Here is a 20,250-nt window from a genome sequence, read left to right on the forward strand (position 1 = left end):
TGGATTTGGCCCCGCCTCTGTGTGTAGGTCGCTGGAGGGCGTCTGTTATTCGCTCAGACAGGACGGGGTTAAAGAAGCAGCTGCTTCGGGGACTCTGGCTCAGTCAGGTCGGGGGGGGAGGGGTACGGAGTGCGGGCCGAGACTGCAGCGGCAGAGGCCGGCGTGACGTTGCACCAGCCTGAGGTGCGCCGTGCGTTCTCCCAGGGAAGTTGTCCATGGAACCCGGGACCCTGGCAGTGGCGGGCTGCACAGGCTCCCCATAAGGGAGGTATGGAGAGTGACTTGTGCTTGCACACAGGCTTCTTGGTGGCTGCAGCAGCAGCCTTAGTGTCTTATGCCCGTCTCTGGGGTCCGCGCTGTTAGCCGCAGCTCACGCCCATCTCTGGAGCTCCTTTAAGCAGTGCTCTTAATCCCCTCTCCTCACGCACCAGGAAACAAAGAGGGAAGAAAAAGTCTCTTCCCTCTTCGGCAGGTCCACACTTTTCCCCGGACTCTCTCCCAGCTAGCTGTGGTGCACGAACCCCCTGCAGGCTGTGTTCATGCCGCCAACCCCAGTCACCTCCTTGCGCTCCGACCAAAGCCCTAGCCTCAGTTCCCAGCCCCGCCTGCCCTGGCGGGTGAGCAGACAAGCCTCTTGGGCTGGTGAGTGCCTGTCAGCACCGATCCTCTGTGTGGGAATCTCTCCACTTTGCCCTCCACACCCTTGTTGCTGCGCTCTCCTCTGCTACTCCGAAGCTTCCCCCTCCACCACCCACTGTCTCCGCCCGCGAAGGGGCTTCTAGTGTGTGGAAACCTTTCCTCCTTCATGGCTCCCTCCCACTGGTGCAGGTCCAATCCCTATCCTTTTGTCTCTGTTTATTATTTTTCCTTTTGCCCTACCCAGGTACGTGGGGAGTTTCTTGCCTTTTGGGAGGTCTGAGGTATTCTGCCAGTGTTCAGTAGGTGTTCTGTAGGAGTTGTTCCACATGTAGATGTATGTCTGGTGTATCTGTGGGGAGGAAGGTGATCTCCACATCTTACTCTTTCACCATCTTCCCCCTCGGCCCAAAGCATAAAATTTAATATATAAAATAGAGAAGGGGTTTTAGATATGGGTTTTGCAGTCAAGGTAGGTATTTTACTCTACACTAAGTCTGCATTTGAAAAATAAAAGGGTGAACTGCAAATAATGATCTCTTCTGAGTAAGAAAACATTCTTTGGTAAATACAAATAATGTCAGGTATTATAGAAGTCTAATCATTTTAATTTATAAATATTTTGTGACTGGTTAATTATATCAGCAGAATGAAGTCCAACAATCAACAGAAACCTTACAGCAATTTAGAGTCCTTTTGAATCTTTAAAGAAAATCCAATAAGCACTTGAAAAACAAAATCAATGAAGAGTTTAAAATGTTTATTTTCTGGTTTTCCACAGGGTCCAAGTTTTCTCTCTGAAGGCTTTTTCCCTAAACGTGCAACAAAAATTGAAGAAATGGATCCTTTTTTCAGACTTCACGAGACCATCACCAAGGTAGGAGAGGAATGCATTCATGAAAAGATTGAGAAAGTTTTGTTCTTTCTGTTAGTAGAAGGAGGAAAGGAAAATAACCAATCAAGAGAAATATATATATATATATATATATATATATATATATATATATATATATATATATATATATATTCATTTGTAGAATATACTAGAAAGGAGTTGTAGTACCTCCTATTATTTTACTAAGGAGTTAAGATGATAAGCAACTCAATCAAGATCATACAGACTGATAACTGATGATTTGTATTAAAAAATCAATTATTTTTTAATTGAAGTACAGTTGTGCAATATTTTGTACATTACAGGTGTACAATAGTGATTCACAATTTTTAAAGGTTATACTCCATTTACGGTTATTATAAAATATCAGCTATATTCCTTGTGTTGTACAATATATCCTGGTAGCTTATTTTATACATAATAGGTGTAACTCTTATTCCCATGCCCTTTTATTTCTCCTCCCTGTGCCCTCTCACCACTGGTAACCACAGTTTGTTCTCTATATCTGTGAGCCTGGTTCTTTTTTGTTATATTCATTAGTTTGTTGTGTTTTTTAGATTCCACATATAAGTGATATCATACAGTATTTGTCTGACTTATCTCACTTAGCATAATGCCCTCCAAGTCCATCCAAGTTGATGCTAATGGCAAAATTTTATTCTTTTTTTTATGGCTGAGTAGTCCCATTGTATATATACCACTGAAAAAAATTCTTAATAAAATTCTTAATCTGAAAGTAGACTTGTGGTATATTCTCAAGTATACTCCCTTTACTTTAGATTAAGGGCAATACAAAATGAGTCATTGAATTTCTGTATCTTAAAAGTTTTCTTTCAATATTTAACGTACTTTTTTTTGTGGTACTTTATTGTTGCAGTAAAAATATGGCTCTTTTTCTTAAAGAAAAAGTTAGACTGAATTTACAATAATTGCTTTTATTCGATGATGCTCATACCTATTTTTATGATATATACTTGACTGTGAGTTTATAGAATGAAGAAAATTAAATCCTACGGTATGGAGCAAATAAGTTTAATGTTCTGAGATCATATGACATTATGTGAATTTTTACATTTACCAACAATTGATTTAACCAGTCGTAACCAGTCTTTGGGGGATAGAATTTGTACAAAATATTGGCATTTCGGTACACTTAAAATAATTCATATTTATATATGCTTAGTTGAAAGATTGAATCATTCTTAAATCTTCTTAGTGAAATTTTACAAGGCTGTTTTTCTGCTTTAGAAAGAGGAATTGTGGTAAAATAACTGAATTCAATGAGTGGCAATGGAATGAGCTCAGAATACAAAAACTAAAATTTGAGGTCTACCCTCGCATTTAAGAGATGTGTATGTTTGTTTTTTTCTGAACTTTTAAAATAAGTAGAGTTTGGACCATATTTTATGTTAAATTCTCCTAAGCTCAAGATTTCTGAATTTTAACTACATTTATAGTTCTTTCCTTTCCAGTCTAATCTAGTTCCTTGATTTAGTTTTGAATATATCCATCATTATTCATTCTTATTTGGATATAGTAAAATAGACGTGGCCCCCAAATAATAACTCTTTAGCATTTAAAATCTTAACTGTGCTCCTGATCTGCAAAGAAAGAGGGAGAGAGAGTAACTCCTTAGCATTTAAAATCTTAACTGTACTCCTGATGTGCAAAGAAGAGGGAGAGAGAGAGAGAGAGAGAGAGAGATACAAATCTGACACCTATATCTATATCTATCTATCTATATCTATATATATATATCTATTTGAGTATATATATCTATATACATTTGGATGAGGATGTATGTGTGTTTATATGTATGTATATATATGTATATATTTGTTCAAATGTTATGGATACTTAGAGCCTAGGTTTACATACTTATTTTTAAGTAAAACATTAGAGGATTTTTAGGGCAATGAAAGAATAATACTTTTTCCAATTTTCCTGCTTTTCTCTGTGGATCAGGAAATTCATGGATTTTTATAGAAGGGGCAGTTTGAGAACATATTGATATCAGGTATATAGTGAGATGATAATGTCTAGCACATGAAATTCCTAGGCAGAGAAAATTCTAAGGTTTTGATTTTAGAGGTATAAACACTCACTGATTCTTGCTACATGAGTTCTCAGCCATCCTACAACTCCTGAGAGAATGTTGGGAAGCAAGGATAGATGGGTCAGAAGGGAGTAGGGGAGCATAGAATATGGCCTGACACATAAATATGAGATCAGTACTTAGTGTGAAACAGAAAATAAGAGGCCATTTGAAAGAAGACACAAATTTATGCACAGATATTGGTACAATTTCTACATGTATTTTCAAATATATTTCTTGTGTAAACAGATGTTTAACCCATTAAATGGATGGTGGAAAGAATTCTATGTGTATGAAAAATTAAAATCTAAAGTGCAGAAGTAGGTGTTCTATGACATTTTTTAGTGATGGCATATATTTACCTAATGTTGATACTGTTTCCCCAGTCAGCACATTACCTGTGGTAACCACCCATGTTGTAGAGTCAGGCCAAGGGAAGAAATTGTGCTTCAGAAGTTCAGTCTTATTTCACCAATATAGGAACTTGTTGAACCATAAAAAAAAAGTTTTTAATAGACACTTTGTTTTAAAATCAGATTTTCTTTGATCAACAACAAAATGAAAGTATAAATATAGAGGGGTTAACCAGAGCACAAAACTAGGAAATATGGATTTTAGTTCTATCTTGACTCCCAACTTGTTATATTATTTAGTAGAACTTTATTTTCTACATCAAGAAGTGGTACAGTCATAATGGATTTCCTCACTAGTATTCTCTGAGATTGAAAAGATGGTGTGTACATTTTCTGCAGAAATGCAATATGTATATAATTGAGTATAATTATTGACACATTAAAGAATACTAGTGCTAATGTCTTCAAAATAGTCCCTTATTTGCATTTTCTACATTTAGCTTTTACTTTAAAGAAAAGAGAGGGGAAAAAAACCAACTTAGATATGAAAGCATATAACTAAATTAATTAATTAAATGCTGAGAATATAGTGATAAGTTAATGTGTATAAATGGAGTATAAAATTTAATTTGTGAAGGGTTGAGGTCTTTAGAATATTTTGTTTCAGTAAGGATAATAGTGGTATTATCACAGTATATCACATGTTTATTATAATCCACATAATAGTGTGATATTATAGAAATAGTGCTGGATTTTGAATAGAAAGATATAGATAGGTTTAAATTCTGTCACTGTAAATTATGAAAATGATATGAAATATGAGGAACACTTCATAAAATGATAAAGCACGGTTATTCTTGCTACTATATCAATACTAAAACATTTTTAAGAAATCAGAAACAATGGAAATACTGAAGATACTATTCCTTATTTTCCCAATAAAAGTTTAAACTTGATACACAACACTATAACACAATCATATATTTAATGTTATCTAATTAAATACAAAAATATACATCTTATAGAAATGTTCATATAATACAATCTGTTGTTTTTTTCCAAATTAATAACTGCATTCTAGACCTTTGTTATATACTACAAATATAATTTATGTCAAATTAAATTACAATTTCTAAGCATTAAAATGTTAATAATTTATCATTAGTGTTTTTCTGAATTAAAAATAAATTAAAAGTAAATAAACCACACTCATACATGGGATGTGAGCTGTGAGTTGAATCCTAGTAAGTAGTTTTCCAATGTTGTCCTGTAGTTTCTTTTTTAAAAAAAAATGTTTTACAAAGTTTGAATTTATCTTGACATTTGTCTTTTTGATATGAAGCATGAAACCAAGAAAACAATGAATAAGTCTCAATATTGATGCCAAAATGTGTAATTTATCATGGATTCAGGGACAGTCAGGTGGTACAGTATAAAGCTGCTGAAGGGTTGCACCTTACATCGATGTTGAATATGTTTTCTTATCCTCTATAATTACCTTAAAAAATAGCATTTAAAAAAAAATTATCATAGAGACCAAACTAATTCTTCCAAAGACTAAACATGAATGAAATACCAATATAAATCTTAGCTACTTAATCCTTTAATAAATGAATAAAAATCACCATGGATTCATGTTTTGAAATAGGCTTATTTCTCCTTCTACACCTAGGAATTTTCTCATTATATTTCTAAATCATCAGCATTTAGCTCATATATTGTTATTAGATATCTAAGCATTCTAGTAGCCTACTGTAAGCCAAGGATGAAGCAAAACACTTGAAATAAAAAACAAACAATTAACATACAGGAATGGGTCCATGGTAAGCAAATCATTTCAATATAACATACTAAAAGAGATGATAATAATGTGGGCAACGTATGGGAGTGAAGAGGATGAAGATTTTACCTCTATGAGACTTGAAGAATTCACCAGAGAGGTGATGCGTGAGGAATTTAAGAATTTTAACTTTATCTTAATATCAGTGAATTTCCCTTGAGAGTTCCTTAAAGAGTAGGTTGTTGGTAGTAGTGTGCAAGAAATGATGATGTGTAGTTTAGAAAAGAGAAGATAGATTTAAGAGATACTTCTAGCACTGAATATGCACAGGATATATGATTTACTGGATATGGAACATGAAGCAGAATGAACAGTAAAGAATCATTTGAATAATTCTATCTTGGACAAAGTTGATATTATTGAATTAACTACATTAGGGGCTGGCCTGAAGAAAGCGATAATGAGTTTGACAATGGATATGTGGAATTTTGTTTACTATAATGCATCTAGGCAGATATGTCAAGGAAGCAGTTGGCTACATGAGGTTAGAGCTCAGGAAGAAGTAGGATCTAGAAATGCATTATCTGATATAATAACCACTAGTCACATGTGGATTTAAATTAAATTAAAAATTAATTAAATGAAATTAGAATTTCATTTTCTCCATCTCACTAGCTACAATTCACATGCATAGTAACCACATATAGGTAGTGACTACTGCACTGAATAGCATACGTTATGGAATGTTTTCATCATCACTGATGATAAAGATGATGTTACCCTGACAGTATTCATGATGAGGACAAAAAGAAAATGGAGAGGACAAACAACTCAGGGTAGAGTGTTCCATTAAATCTACAGGATGATGCTATTCTAAGAAGGAGAAATGTTCCAAAGCATATCCACACACCACCTTGTACCCATTAGGATGGCTAATATCAAAAGATAAAACAAAACAAAGCAGAAAATAACAAGTGTTGGTGAGGATTTGGAGAAATTGGAACCCTCATGAACTGTTGGTGGGAATATAAAATAGTAGTGCTGCTGTGGAAAACAACATGGCAGCTCCTCAAAAAATTAAAAATATGGTTACCACATGATCCACCAATTCCACTCCTTGGTATATACCCCAAATAATTGAAAGTGGCATCTTGAAGAGATATTTGTACACCTATATTGATAGTAGCATTATTCACAATAGCTAAAATGTGGAAACAGCCCAAGTGTCCATAGATGGATGAATGGATAAGCAAAATGTGGTGTGTACATACAACAGAATATGATTCAACCTCTAAAAGATAGGAAACTCTGACATTTGCTACAATATGGATAAACCTTGAGGACACTGTGCTAAGTGAAATAAGCCAGTCACCAAAAGAAAAATACTATATGATTCCACTTACATGAGATTCCTAGGATAAGTCATAATCACAGAGACAGAAATCAGAATGGTGGTTGCCAGGAGTGAGGGGGAGAAGAGAGTGGGGAGTTGACTCTTTAATGGGTATAGAGTTTCAGCTTTAAAAGGTGAAAACAGATATGGAGATGGATAGTGGTGATGATTATACATTATGAATGTATTTAATATCACTGAACTGTACACTTAAAAGTAGTTAAGATGGTAAATTTTAAGTTATGTGTGTTTTACCACATTTTTTTTAATTGGCAAAAAGTATATTCACCCAATCAACTGCTCATTTACTATAACTTTTGAACCAATTATTTGGAAATTTCAAATTATTTTTCTCTTCATTTATGCCTGTTCCTCAGTTTTCTGCTATTTTCCATAAATAGCTTCACCCAGCTTGGTACCCCTTTCTCTGATCTACTTTTTTTTTTTTTTTTTTTTTTTTCTTTTTGCGGTATGCGGGCCTCTCACTGTTGTGGCCTCTCCCGTTGCGGAGCACAGGCTCCGGACGCGCAGGCTCAGCAGCCACGGCTCACGGGCCCAGCCGCTCCGCGGCATATGGGATCCTCCCAGACCGGGGCACGAACCCGTATCCCCTGCATCGGCAGGCGGACTCTCAACCACTGCGCCACCAGGGAGGCCCTGATCTACTTTTATATGATGTAGTGTCCTGTATTTATTTTATGTGTTTTGGGATTTAATATATTTTATTATCATTTTCTTGCTAAAAGTTTACAATAATAGACATTCAATAAATAAATAAACGCAGCTATGTTTAGAAGGAAAGAACTTTAAAATCAAACGTGAATATAGAGCATTTGGAGTGGCAGAGAAAAGGTACTATCTGTCATATTATTGAATTAATAGTACTTTTCCTCTGGAACACCAAATGCTCTATATTATATTTTAAAACCTCTGAGTATGAATTGTACATCCAGTAAAACAAAAAATACCTTATACATGTGGTACCATGGAAACCAGCAAATGACCTAATTCTGCTTGTGAGCTTCATCCAGAAATATCAGTTTATTAGTCCTTTCATTGTTTTTCCCACGTTATAAAAAATGGTTCTTTTATGTTTAATTAGTATAGGATATGCAATATTAATATTTTATTAGTATATGGTTTTAAAAATATTCTTAAATGGATATACATTTCTTTTTTTCTTACGTAATGTCAAAATAGAGACCTTTTACTAAAATTATTTGGACATTATAATATCACAAAGAGAAAGCAGTAGGCATAATATAATATTTATTTCCATTATATATATGGAGAAAGTATCAGGGTCAGATTACATTGCACAGTAAGGCAGCATTTGTGTATAGCCTAGAAATCAAGGCTAATAATTCTTACATAGTTTATATTCTATCAATGTAGTTGTATTTGCCCTTACTTATAGCTACAAGTTTTAACTCAGTTTTTCAATGGTGCGGACAAAGGCTAATGGTGGTGTCCTTAATGATGAAAAACATTTAAATAATTGTAACTTTTAACCATTTCAGTTTATATTAATTGCATTTGGTTGTCAATCTTCATTAGAAATGATTAACCAGCATCATTTTAATTAATGGAGTCATATTCTGCTAATATATTATTTTTAAAACATGACTTATGAAATATGAATCTGCAGTTATCTCTAAATGTCACTATTAAAATATGTTTGTACCAGTTGTTATATTAAGATTCTTATAGCATGGTAACTGAAAACTTAAAAGAACCTACTCATAACTCCAGAATGGAGAGGCAGACTAAAATACAGAATGATTTTACTTCTTTTGAGATGTCATTCTCAGCTATAGTTTAAAAATGTAGCTCAGTTGCCTTGTATGAAGTAAGAGGAAAGGGATGAGACCAAATATCTTTTACTCTTTTTCCTGAATTTCAAAGGCATGTTGTATTCATGAGCTAATAGAATTTCTGGTGCAGTTCTTTAAATGCTTAGAAAACCTGGCTATGATATCTAATCTGAATGAACAAATCTGATTGTCTTCCAACTATCTCTAATGTTGATGTATTGTTTGGATAAAATATGAGAATATTGTAGTCTACTTAGTAAAGCAAGCAAAATGATATTCTTTAATCCTGTTTATGTGCACATTTGAGGTTATTCTGAAGCTGTGGATTTAAAGCTTTTGTTTTTATTTTTAAAAACACTTTGGAAATCTTTTCTGCTGTATCAAATTATTGTTACTAGATACAAAATGTCTCCATAGAGATCTACACTCTATGTGTTCATGACATGAGCTAAACCAGAAAACATCTCAAATATGTATTTTCAATGCAGAGGCTGTACTTTGTAATAAAGAATTTTGGTTGGAGCCACTCAAGGGAGATGATAGGATATTAAAACCAACCTCTTATGCTTTGAAAGGGAAATATTACAGGTGTGCATTTTCTTTATAAATGTATAATTAAACTCAATATCTTCATTTACTAAAATTGGAGAGTACACTGATTATATTTCTTCTTGCCTAGAGAGGTTTGGTTTATGGTGTTTTATTATACTGCACAAATATTATAGCTTCTAAAGTCATGCCTTATACTATCAGTTTCTCTTTTTTGTTTTGTTTTTATTACTCAAAAGCAAATTATCACACAATATAAGCTTGTCAAAATTTGACTTGCTTTTTAAAGAGAAGTTATTCATCAAAGTAGATATTCTGCTACAACATATTAAATAAGTTACTATTGAATATTAAGATAGGAATAAGTAGAAAAACTGTTATTTTCTGAGCATATATTTTTCTTATATATATATATATATATATATGTAAAAACTGATTTTGACATGTGTTTATTACAGAATATAGTTATACTAGTAATATAAATCAGAATAAGAAGCTCTGTGATCAACTGTAAATAATATGACAGTCTTTTAAAGACAGTCAACCTACTTCAGGAAGTTTTTATATCAAATTCAAGAAGCAGTAGCCTCATAAAGTAACTTTTTTTTTATGATAACTGAATTTTGTATGCTCTAAATACAAGTCCTTCTTATTTCAGAGATCTATTCATAAGTAGAAAGTGAATTTGAATGTTGATTTCTGCATTCTTTCTTGCTTTGAACGAGAGAGTCTTTGCCTTTTCATACCATTCTCAGATAATATCATTCTCAAAGGTCTGTAGAAGTACAGAGGCAAAGGGCAGAGTAGTCAATGGATAACAGATTAGCTCTAGGTAGGCAGGTCAAATGTCCTTCCAAAAAGTACTGTTGAAACAAAGCCTCTGTATAATAAAAACAATTAAAATCCCCAGGCAATAACCACTTACTAAAAAAATATCTAATATAACACAACAAACCAGAAGACGCTGAGCAGTCTATTGGAGTCTGTTATAATGAACTTTGATCATGATACTTAAATGTCCTGGGGACAGTACCCACTGACCCCATGGGTGACAATAATAAAAGATCCCCCTCATGCGTGCATGTGCGCGTGCACATGTGCGCACACACACAGTGTGGTATTAGCTGATCAATGATACGGTCTTTCAGTGCTAGTTGCTCTCAGTATTATTTCTTGGAAAGCACTGAATTATATCAATATATGTATGTATGTATGTATACCTTCTTTTCCAGAGAAGAATGAATGTCTACTGTATTTTTTAAAATAATCCTTGGACCTGTAAATTCTGCTGTTGGTGTGATCTAGAAAATATTCAAAATTGCCATTATTTTTAGCATCCAGTATAGTCATCATTTGACTACCCAATGTCTCTCTTGAAGAGTTCACAATAATTGGTATTTTAGGATAGAATGAATGTATTCCAAAAATATGAATATTTTTATGACATTGAATTGAATTTCAGAAACTGAGCAAGAATTAAATTTGAAGAAATCAACCAATTTTTGTATGAAAAGCATTATGATAGGAAAACTATTTACTTTGACTCAATTAGGTTTTATTTATTAATATGTCAATTAAATTGTACAAAATCAAGGTTTAGGACTTCATTACATTTGAAATTACAGTGGCCTTGAATCACTTAGTGAAGGTTCAAATAGTAATATTTCTGCATTCTAAAATAAAATAATAATGAACGATCATAATTATGTTCCCGAGTCATTAAGAAAAAGAATTGTGATCTGTATCATTACTGACTTTTAAGAAAACAGGAGAAAGCGTAATCCATTTTAAAGACATTTCCTTCAAAACTGAAAAAGATACATATCAGAACAATTTTGTTTGCTATTAGTGAAAAGACCTATGTGCAAATGTTTAATAAAAATAAAGGAATTCTATTTTTCTCATGCAAGTGAAAAGTCTAGGAAAGTCATGTTTCACGAGGAGCTCAAACACAGATCTACTTATCTGTTATCCTTTCAGCTCTGCCCCTCTCTCTGCTGGACTTTTTACTAGTGGAATTCCTCCATGGTACAAAAATGCTGACAGCAGGTTCTGGAATCATACCTGTACATAATTCTGTCAAAGCAGGAGAGGATCTCTTTTCTCAGGACAGCAATGATGCTAGAAAGCCCCAGCAACCAAAAAAAAAAAAAAAATCTTATTCTGAATTGATCTTATGCTTATTTTGAATCATTTCTTGTGAATAGGGTAACAACTATGCTGACTGGATTACACCAGGTTTACATAAACTGATCACCATGGAAAATGGGTTAAAGTTACCTTGATTAATTTAGAAGTCATTCTTTCCCTTGGAACTGGAGTCAATCCCATTCACAATATGTGGCTGCAGCAAAACAGTATAAATTAGAGTAGCAATAGTTTTTCAGAGACAACCACTAAATCTGCTACCAATTGTAACAATGCTTTTGTCTACAAATGAGTAAGAATCAGTATTTTGGAAAAGGCAAACTCAGTGCTAAGCAGTGGAAGCATTTCTGTTTACAGGTTGCTATTACTCTGGTATGTCTAGTCATTATAACCACCTGAAAGGGAACAGGCGATGGGAAAAAAAAAGAGTGAAATATAGATGGGAAGTATTCACAAAATGAGTTTTGTTACTGCATTTTCTCCCAGTTCCACTGCATCCTATAAAGTATTAAATTGACTTAAAAGAGTAAGAAAACTTGCTGTATTCATGAAACAGATCTCTTTTTCTGCCTCCTTGGTAGACATCCAAAGGTAATCATCATATTTATGCTGAAACTCAGCGTTATTCTTAATATATCACTTTAGACAGCCAGTATGAATTCACTGGATTTGACATATGAGATAAACCTATTGGCCAATATGTATCCTAAAATACTCATCAGTTATGACCTTCTACTTTTAAGGAGGTGATTGACCCTTAGAAACTTCAAGGAATCACTGATTTAAGAAGTCCCACTGTGAGGACCTCTGTAAGCCTATGGACTAATTGAAGTAACCAAAAGCAACTAATTTTTTGGATGGTAACTTATATTCAAAATATGAGGCACTAATAACCATTTCAAGATAGAGCCCCTTCCTGCCCCTTAAGGGGTGATATTCTTGTCAATGTTAGAAACATCTGAATGTATGCCTCTGTGTATAGCAGGATATTTCTGTTTTTCATTTGATTGCTGACCCAAGAACTTCATGTTTAAAAGATTTTGTTTACTAAACAAGTGGTAATTAATTCATGTACAGTTATCACTATTTCTCCATTTCAACATTGATCCAGATTTCAGCAAATACTCCAGATTGCCAATGAAATAAAATAAGCCTACAGATATTGAGATACTGTACACTCTAAGGGTTGTTCATTTTGGCTGTTCGCATTTATTCATTTCCCGATTTGATTTCTCATGTCTCAGTCTGAGGTGTTTTTATTTGATATAAGGCATGGCTAGCAGTGATCAGCCTACTGAATAAAACTGTAGAATTCCTGTTTCAGCAATAGTTTACAAGAGTCTCTGTAAAGCTTAAAATTTCTCCTTGTCATTTTTGGCCAAAGCAAAGATACTGACATTCAATTTAGCAGTTAAATATACATTTTTTATTAAGTGCTTGAAATATTAGTAACAATGCATTTTATAGACTTAGGGATTGAAATATTAGAGATGCATATTTAAGCGCCTATGGAGATATTATATTAATTGTCATTTGTTTAGACTGTATTAACAACAAGTTTAGTATGTAAAGGATGGAGGAAGAGTATAAGAGAAATGCGGGACATTGGAATAAACAGTGACATCGAGAAGATGGTAAAGTGTATTAGACAACTTCAGAACACATGACAAATGTAAAAAAAAAAGCTTGTAAAATACATGAATGAACAAAGCATTTGTATAATTAGTGTAAGTTTCATTATTATCTCAAATAATGAGAAATTTGATCTAAATACAAGAAATTTATTAACAAAATATTAATCACAACTCCTAAGTGCCACCCAATTTACATGCTATACAGACATTTATATGATCCAAGTAACTAATTATCAGAGCAATGAAAAGGAAAGAGGGAATTTGTGATTTCACCTTTTCTTGCACTGCTTACTTCCTCAGCAAAGAGGCAGATAAAAGATTTAGATACTCTTAATGAAATGGTTCACATTTATTTTATTCATATCATTCAGAGCCTTCCTAGGGACAATCAAACTGCCGCTTTCGGGAGATTTCCCTGATTTCAATGAGTTAATTTTAAAATCAAGTTGTTTGACTCCACGTTGTTTCTGGAAATGTGGTCACTGTGCCTCAGGACCTTGTGTCTAAAGTTTTACGGGTTGCCACGAGATGGCTGTATTCTCTCAATTGGCAACATGAATTACAGAGATAGAGATTCTCTAAGTACTCTTAGAGATCCAAGTGCATGAGTTTTGTATATAACTACTTTTATAATTACATTCAAAATATTTTACTTTACAATAAATTATGTAACTATTTTCAAGAAACCTAGACAGATTAATAAAAGTATATTATTTAGAGAAATTTAACAAGAATGAGAACCTAGGCATATATGTGGCATTCAGTTATTTTTCTAAGGAGTCCATCAAAACAAACCCCCTAACTGAAAATATGTTAAAATATTCACCATGTCAATTTCTATCATATAGGCAGCTTTGTAGTGAGTTACAGTTGTTTGTGCATGTATCTTATTTTCTCTAATAGATTACAATTTCTAAAGTGCAATTTATCCCTTCTGGCCCATTTTTGAATGTACCATAACATCTAACCTGGTGGCTTTCACTAATCAGTCATATTAGTGACTTGTTAAAGGTTTGATTAAATAACTAGAATCTCTTTTTCTCTGAAGATCTATTCATTAGCAGGTACTCTACCACCTATATCAGCTATATCATAAAGCATCATGTCTACACTAATGCATTGGGAGTTGGGGGTCACAGTTAAGTAAGAGAATTAAGCCCTGCATGGAGCTTCTCTCTCAAACACTTGGGCCTGTAGACTTCTTCACCTGTTCAAACTGACTTAAGTCATCAAACTGGCTTTTGCTCACATCAGTTTTTGCAAGAGTACTACTCTTAAAAGTGATCTATTTTTTTAAACACGGAAAGAATGGAGACTATTTTTTGTTGTTGATAAACTGAATTTTTTTCTCCATGCATAATTTATCTTTTTTTAAAAAAACAATTCACTTCTTGGGTATTTTTAAGTCCTCTCCATTTAAGATCTTGAATATGAACATTTTCTGAGGCTCACAGTGGATGTTTAAAAACTCCTGCTTTGGAAGAATGAGACTAAGGAAGACCAAGTAATTATGGTTCATCATATCTGCTTTGATTAATAATTTTGGCTAATCCAGACTAGTGATAACCCAGTGGGAGGAGGGTATGAAGGCAAATGGATATGCCAGAATGACTACAGTAAATGACTGTGGACATGGAACCAAATAAATGTATGAACAAGAGACTGATGAGAATCTTAGAAAGCAGAGTTATTTCAGAATAGAAAAAAATATCATTTTTATGTCAGATGACTTGGGGAAATAATAAAAGCATTTTAAAACAAGGAAAGAAAGTTATAGGTTTTTGGATAAATAAGGGCTTTATTGAACCTCTCTAGGTGACATTTCTTCTTTCAGTCAACTAGTAGGAATCATTTTTCATATAGATTTCCCATAGATGCACAATAGAAAATGATTAATATATTATTATTTAAAAAGTGACAGACTGCAAATTATGTGGAAAAGCGATATAAGGATGAGAGAAAATGCTACTTATATTAATTTATCAGCACTCTTAATTGTGAAGCAATGCAACCATTCAGTGTTGCTTTATCCCTCTCATGTTAAAACTTCAAATGAGAATAAGACTATTATTTGTTCGTTATATGTGTATTCTCATTTTATTCTCATAATAAGCTTATGGAGTAGATAGGCTTCTCATTCTTCTCTTCTTCATTCACTCTACCATAAATATTATTCTCATTGTACAGGGAAGAAATCTGAGTGTCAGAGAGACTGAGTAACTTGATGAGATGTGAATAGACCACACATGGTTGATTCAAATTTCCAGAGAGCATCATCATTTCACTTTTCAATGCTTTCTTCATAAATAGCTACAACAAATAGAAACAGTTTCTCTATTCATAATAGTATTCAATATCTTACCTATAATTCATTTGAAGAATAGATTCATCCTCTCATGCATTCAGCGTTGAATAAGTGTGTATGCATACTTTGCTCTAATGATAATGCAGTGTTCAATAAGATGTGTGTGTGTATGTGTATACATATATATGGTTTTTGTTATCACAGAATTTAAAATCTGATGGGAAATATAGACAACCAGAAAAATATTACAATATGATTTAATTAGTATTATGATAAAGGTTGTGTAAGTAGCTTTGACATTGCTTTAGAAGATGCTTAAGCAGGAACAGAGAGAGAGCCAACACATAGATGAATCCAGTAAGACATTTTAATAGGCAACTGTTTTCTTATTCCATACCACTGACAGAAAAGTCATATGAAAGTGTGGGGAAAGCATTTAACCCTCACTGTTCAAAAATTTAAACCCAAGACTTTTCTGACTTCCTCTCCTAGTTCTGCTCCAGCTCCACTGGACTCTTTACTATTCTTCAAACATAGCAGGCATGTGCCTTCTTCAGGGCTACCTTTGTCTAGAAGAATCTCCTCTTGAATATCGATGTGTCTCACTCGTATGCTTCCTTCAGATCTCCATTTAAATGTTGCTTTGTCTCTGAGGCCTTTCCCAAGTACTATATAAAAGAGCACCCTCCCTCATCCCTATCTTCTTACCCAGCTTTTTCTTCAAAGCCCTTTCTTTGTCTGACTTACAATTCTTTCTTCCTTTCTCTTTTTCCTTCCCTCCCTAGTTTAACCATTATAATTTTTTTGTCTTCCCTCCATTAGAATGTAGTTCCCTAGGGACAGGGACTAGGTTTGTTTTGTTTCCTGCTTTATCTCCAGGTCTGTTTAATTATTTGTTGAATGAATGACTAAAAAGCAACTTGCAGCATAGGGAGGGAATAAACTAAAACAATGTGATTGCTTTCTCTCTGTACAAGTCTTCCCATCCACACCAGCAGTGACTTAGTGATATTTCATGTGAAAGATGGACAAAGGTAACAGGTCACTTCCTTACCAGTTTCATTTTTATTTCTCAAAGTATACAGATATACATTCTGATTCCACACCTGACATAAGCACTCTCCTCCCAAGCTAAAACTCTCTACTTACAGCTATTTTGTAGATTAAAAATTATTGTAAATTAAGTTGCTTGAGAAAATATAAAAATATATATTATTCTCACAATAAGTCCAAGTTAAGCATTAATACACTTCTTTTTTCAAATGCCAGATTACTGGTTACCAATACATGTCATTAGAATGAAATGAAACAAAATTTAATTTTTATTTTTTCATTGTAGAATATATGCACAAAAGAGACTATTCATCATATGTACATCTTAACAGGATGATCAAAAAGTAAACCCCCGCATAACCACCAGCCATCCTAGTTAAGAAGTAGAATAATGCCAGTCCCTTCCTAGGTGTCCCTTTTTAATCTTTCTAGGAAAGTGGTTCACTCGAACCATTATGCATGGTTTTTTTTTGAGAATCCTTTGATTATACTTCTTTACAGTTTCATCTCCTCTATATGCATCCTCAAACAATATATTGTTTAGATTTACCCATTTTAAAACATTTCTAAAAGCAGAATTACAGAATATGCTTTTGTGATTTGATTCTTTGCTCTATGAGATTTACTGTTGTGAGCATAAAACCACAGAATTTGACATAATGCTTTTACTGGTTACTCAAGACCTGCAGGCAAATAGAAATAAAGGAGATTGACCACCAGGCATATCAGCATCTCAAACCGGTTTTTCAGGTCTTCTTTTGTACATAAATATATCTAAGGTAGCCACCACCCTCAACCTTTATGGGCACCTTTTTGCCAATCATCAAAATGGAGAGCAGCTCTACTCAAAAGTAAGCTGATATCTGGAGTAAAACCTTGAAAATTTTTGAATCATTATATTGTACACCTGTAACATAATATTTTAAATCAACTATACTTCAATAAAAAAAAGTAAACAATGTCAAATGGCTGCTAATGTGCATTTGAAAACTGATTCAAGTACATGTTTTGAAGGCAGAGACAGTAACAATATGGGACATCAGATATACATATGAGAAGGGATTAAAATAAATATTTTGAAACCAAGAGAAGAACAAACCAGGCAATGTACATCTTTGGTAGGAAATCCATATACGTATCCAAAAAGAGAAGAGTTTCAATATTATATCAGAAGAACAAAGATGTGTTTGATTTTGAGGAATGAGCATGAAAGGTATGTATTACCTGGGTTTTAAGTTTTAGAGTAGTAACAGAAATTTTGATTGATAATGAAGAGGGGCTGATTTCCCTGTTCATCATTCACATTCATAGGTGGTACAGTAGTTTATTTTCATTACTGTAAAACTTTCCGTTGCATAAATACACCAAATTTGTTTATGTAGTGATCTACTGTTGATGGGAATTTGGGTTGTTCCCAACAACTATTAAGAACATTTTTGTACATGTCTCCTTGTATGATTTTCTCTAGCATATACACCCAGTAATGGACTTACTGGCACTTAGGGAATAAATATTTTACCCTTATTTGATAATGCTAACTTGTTAGAATAGTTGACTTCCAAATCCCCCAAAGACTACCAGAATAATCTACTGATGAAGCAAAGTTTATTACACTAATTTTACAAAGTGAGGACACCACCTTGAGTGAATCTTAGTAGGAGGGAGTATCCTGGGGAAAATATTTATAGAAGATTTGAGTGTCTGGGTTTGAGTTCTAAGCTGAGGGTTTTAATTCAAAGAAATAACTGTTAATGGGAAAAATCATAGCAATAGCTTAGGATTGATCGGTGGACACAGTGATGAGAAAATTATTTGATAAATAAGCTGTTTGTCTAAGTGAACAACATATTGTCCAGAGAGCAGAGGTGTTTGCATATAAGAGCAAGCTCTTTGTCTGCATATATTGGTTCATAGAAATTGCTTGAATCAAACAATAAAGTTGTTTATTAGCTTAAAGACTTGTCTACATAAGCAAGAATCTGTTGGAACAGTTATGTTGATACAGGTGGCCTTAGTTTTCAGTGCTGATAGCTAAGCTAAGTGGACTCAGGTTGTCTCAGTTCTTGAAGTCATGTGCGACCATGCTCTTTAATAGAGTCCTCTACCAAATTTGCTTTTTTCTTTATTTTTGCTAATCTGATATATGTAAGTGTTGCCTAACTTTGGTTTAAATTATATTCCTTTCTCTGATTGCCAAGAAGTTGAGCACCTTTACATATGTGTATTGGCAATTTCAGTTGTCTGTATATTTGTAAGTATGTTTTCTAAGTGTTTGTTACAATCATTGCCTTTTCTTCTTTTTTTAATTTGTATTGCTTGTCTTTTTATTGATTCATAGGAGATACTTATATATCTTGGCCATAAGTTTGTTGTCAGTTACGTGTTGCAAATATTTTCTCCTTGATTTTGACTCTTATTTCCACTCTTTTTGTTGTTTTTGATGAACACTTCTGTGTTTCAGTGTAATCTAGTTTAGCAATCTCTTCCTTTAAGTTTAGTGTTTTTAGGGTCTTAAGAAATTCTTCTCTACTCTGAGAAAATATTCTTATGCTACCTTATAAATCTTTGGAATTTTTTGTTTAACATTTAAATATTTAATCTACTATGATGATGATAATAATTGTGGTGATTTATCAATAGTTAGGGTCACAATTTTCATTTTCAGCCTAATTTATTGAGAATTCCAACCTTCCCTAATGATATAAAATAAAACTCTTATATATCAAATTTCAATATTTGTATAGGTTTTTTTCTCAATTATATTCCACAGTCTATTTGTCCATCTGGTTACAAACACAATACTATCTTAGTCTTATGCCTTTAAAATAAGACTTTCTGTCTTATATTTCATGGTCCCTACTTAATTCTTCTGTAAGAATATCTTGACTATTCTTGCCCTTTGTTCTTCCACATAAATGTAAAAAGTTAGCTTGTTATATTCTAAATACAAATGCTTTGCTGGGATATCAACTGGAATTAAAGGCAGTACATACTTGTCAAATAAATAATTGCCTGATCCAATATTGTTGATTGTTCTCAGAAGTTATTATATTACTAGCATCAAATGTAGTAATGACAATAGCAAGGTAAATAATTGAATATCTTAGTTTTAAAGATTTTTAGTGCTGAACTAAAAGTCATCCTTTAAATAATTCATTTCATAGAATTTATGCAACTCATAGACATGAAGATCAAGATTGCAACAAGTATGTAGCTGAAATAGGTTTCAGTCAAAGCTCCAATCCCATTCATTCTTTTAAAAATGCAGATTCAGCATCTCTGTATTTCCAGAGATATAACAATGAATGAAATAAGAAACTGTGTTTGCTCAATGTTTTACTGTATCATGATACTTTTTATGCCAAAACTAAAAAAAAAGAAAAAAAATTACAGAAATCTTTATTAAAAGACATTACAGAAATCTTTATTAAATACAAAACACAAAACAGTGCTAGGATAGTTGCAAAGGATACAGCAGTAAACAAAAAAGGAATGATTGTTGTCATGCTGCTGAGAGTCTATGGGAGATAGAGATCATAAAAATATAGGTCTAAATATACACTATACTAAGAGTCTGAGAGAAAGCATAGAGTAC

General features: G+C 33.3%; 1 protein-coding gene across 10 annotated transcripts in view; it reads left to right on the forward strand.

The window, feature by feature from the left end:
• The window catches only part of NAALADL2 (N-acetylated alpha-linked acidic dipeptidase like 2), a 1,532,395-nt gene that overhangs the window by 1,330,500 nt on the left and 181,645 nt on the right, over positions 1-20,250 (forward strand). For all 10 annotated transcript variants that reach the window (XM_081235898.1, XM_081235896.1, XM_081235895.1 and 7 more), the window contains one exon: positions 1,418-1,513. In XM_081235898.1, the coding sequence (XP_081092024.1) occupies positions 1,418-1,513 (96 nt within the window). The remainder of the gene's footprint in view (positions 1-1,417; positions 1,514-20,250) is intronic.

Source organism: Mesoplodon bidens, assembly GCF_964165515.1.
Source record: "Mesoplodon bidens genome assembly, chromosome: 5".
Lineage (NCBI taxonomy): Eukaryota > Metazoa > Chordata > Mammalia > Artiodactyla > Ziphiidae > Mesoplodon > Mesoplodon bidens.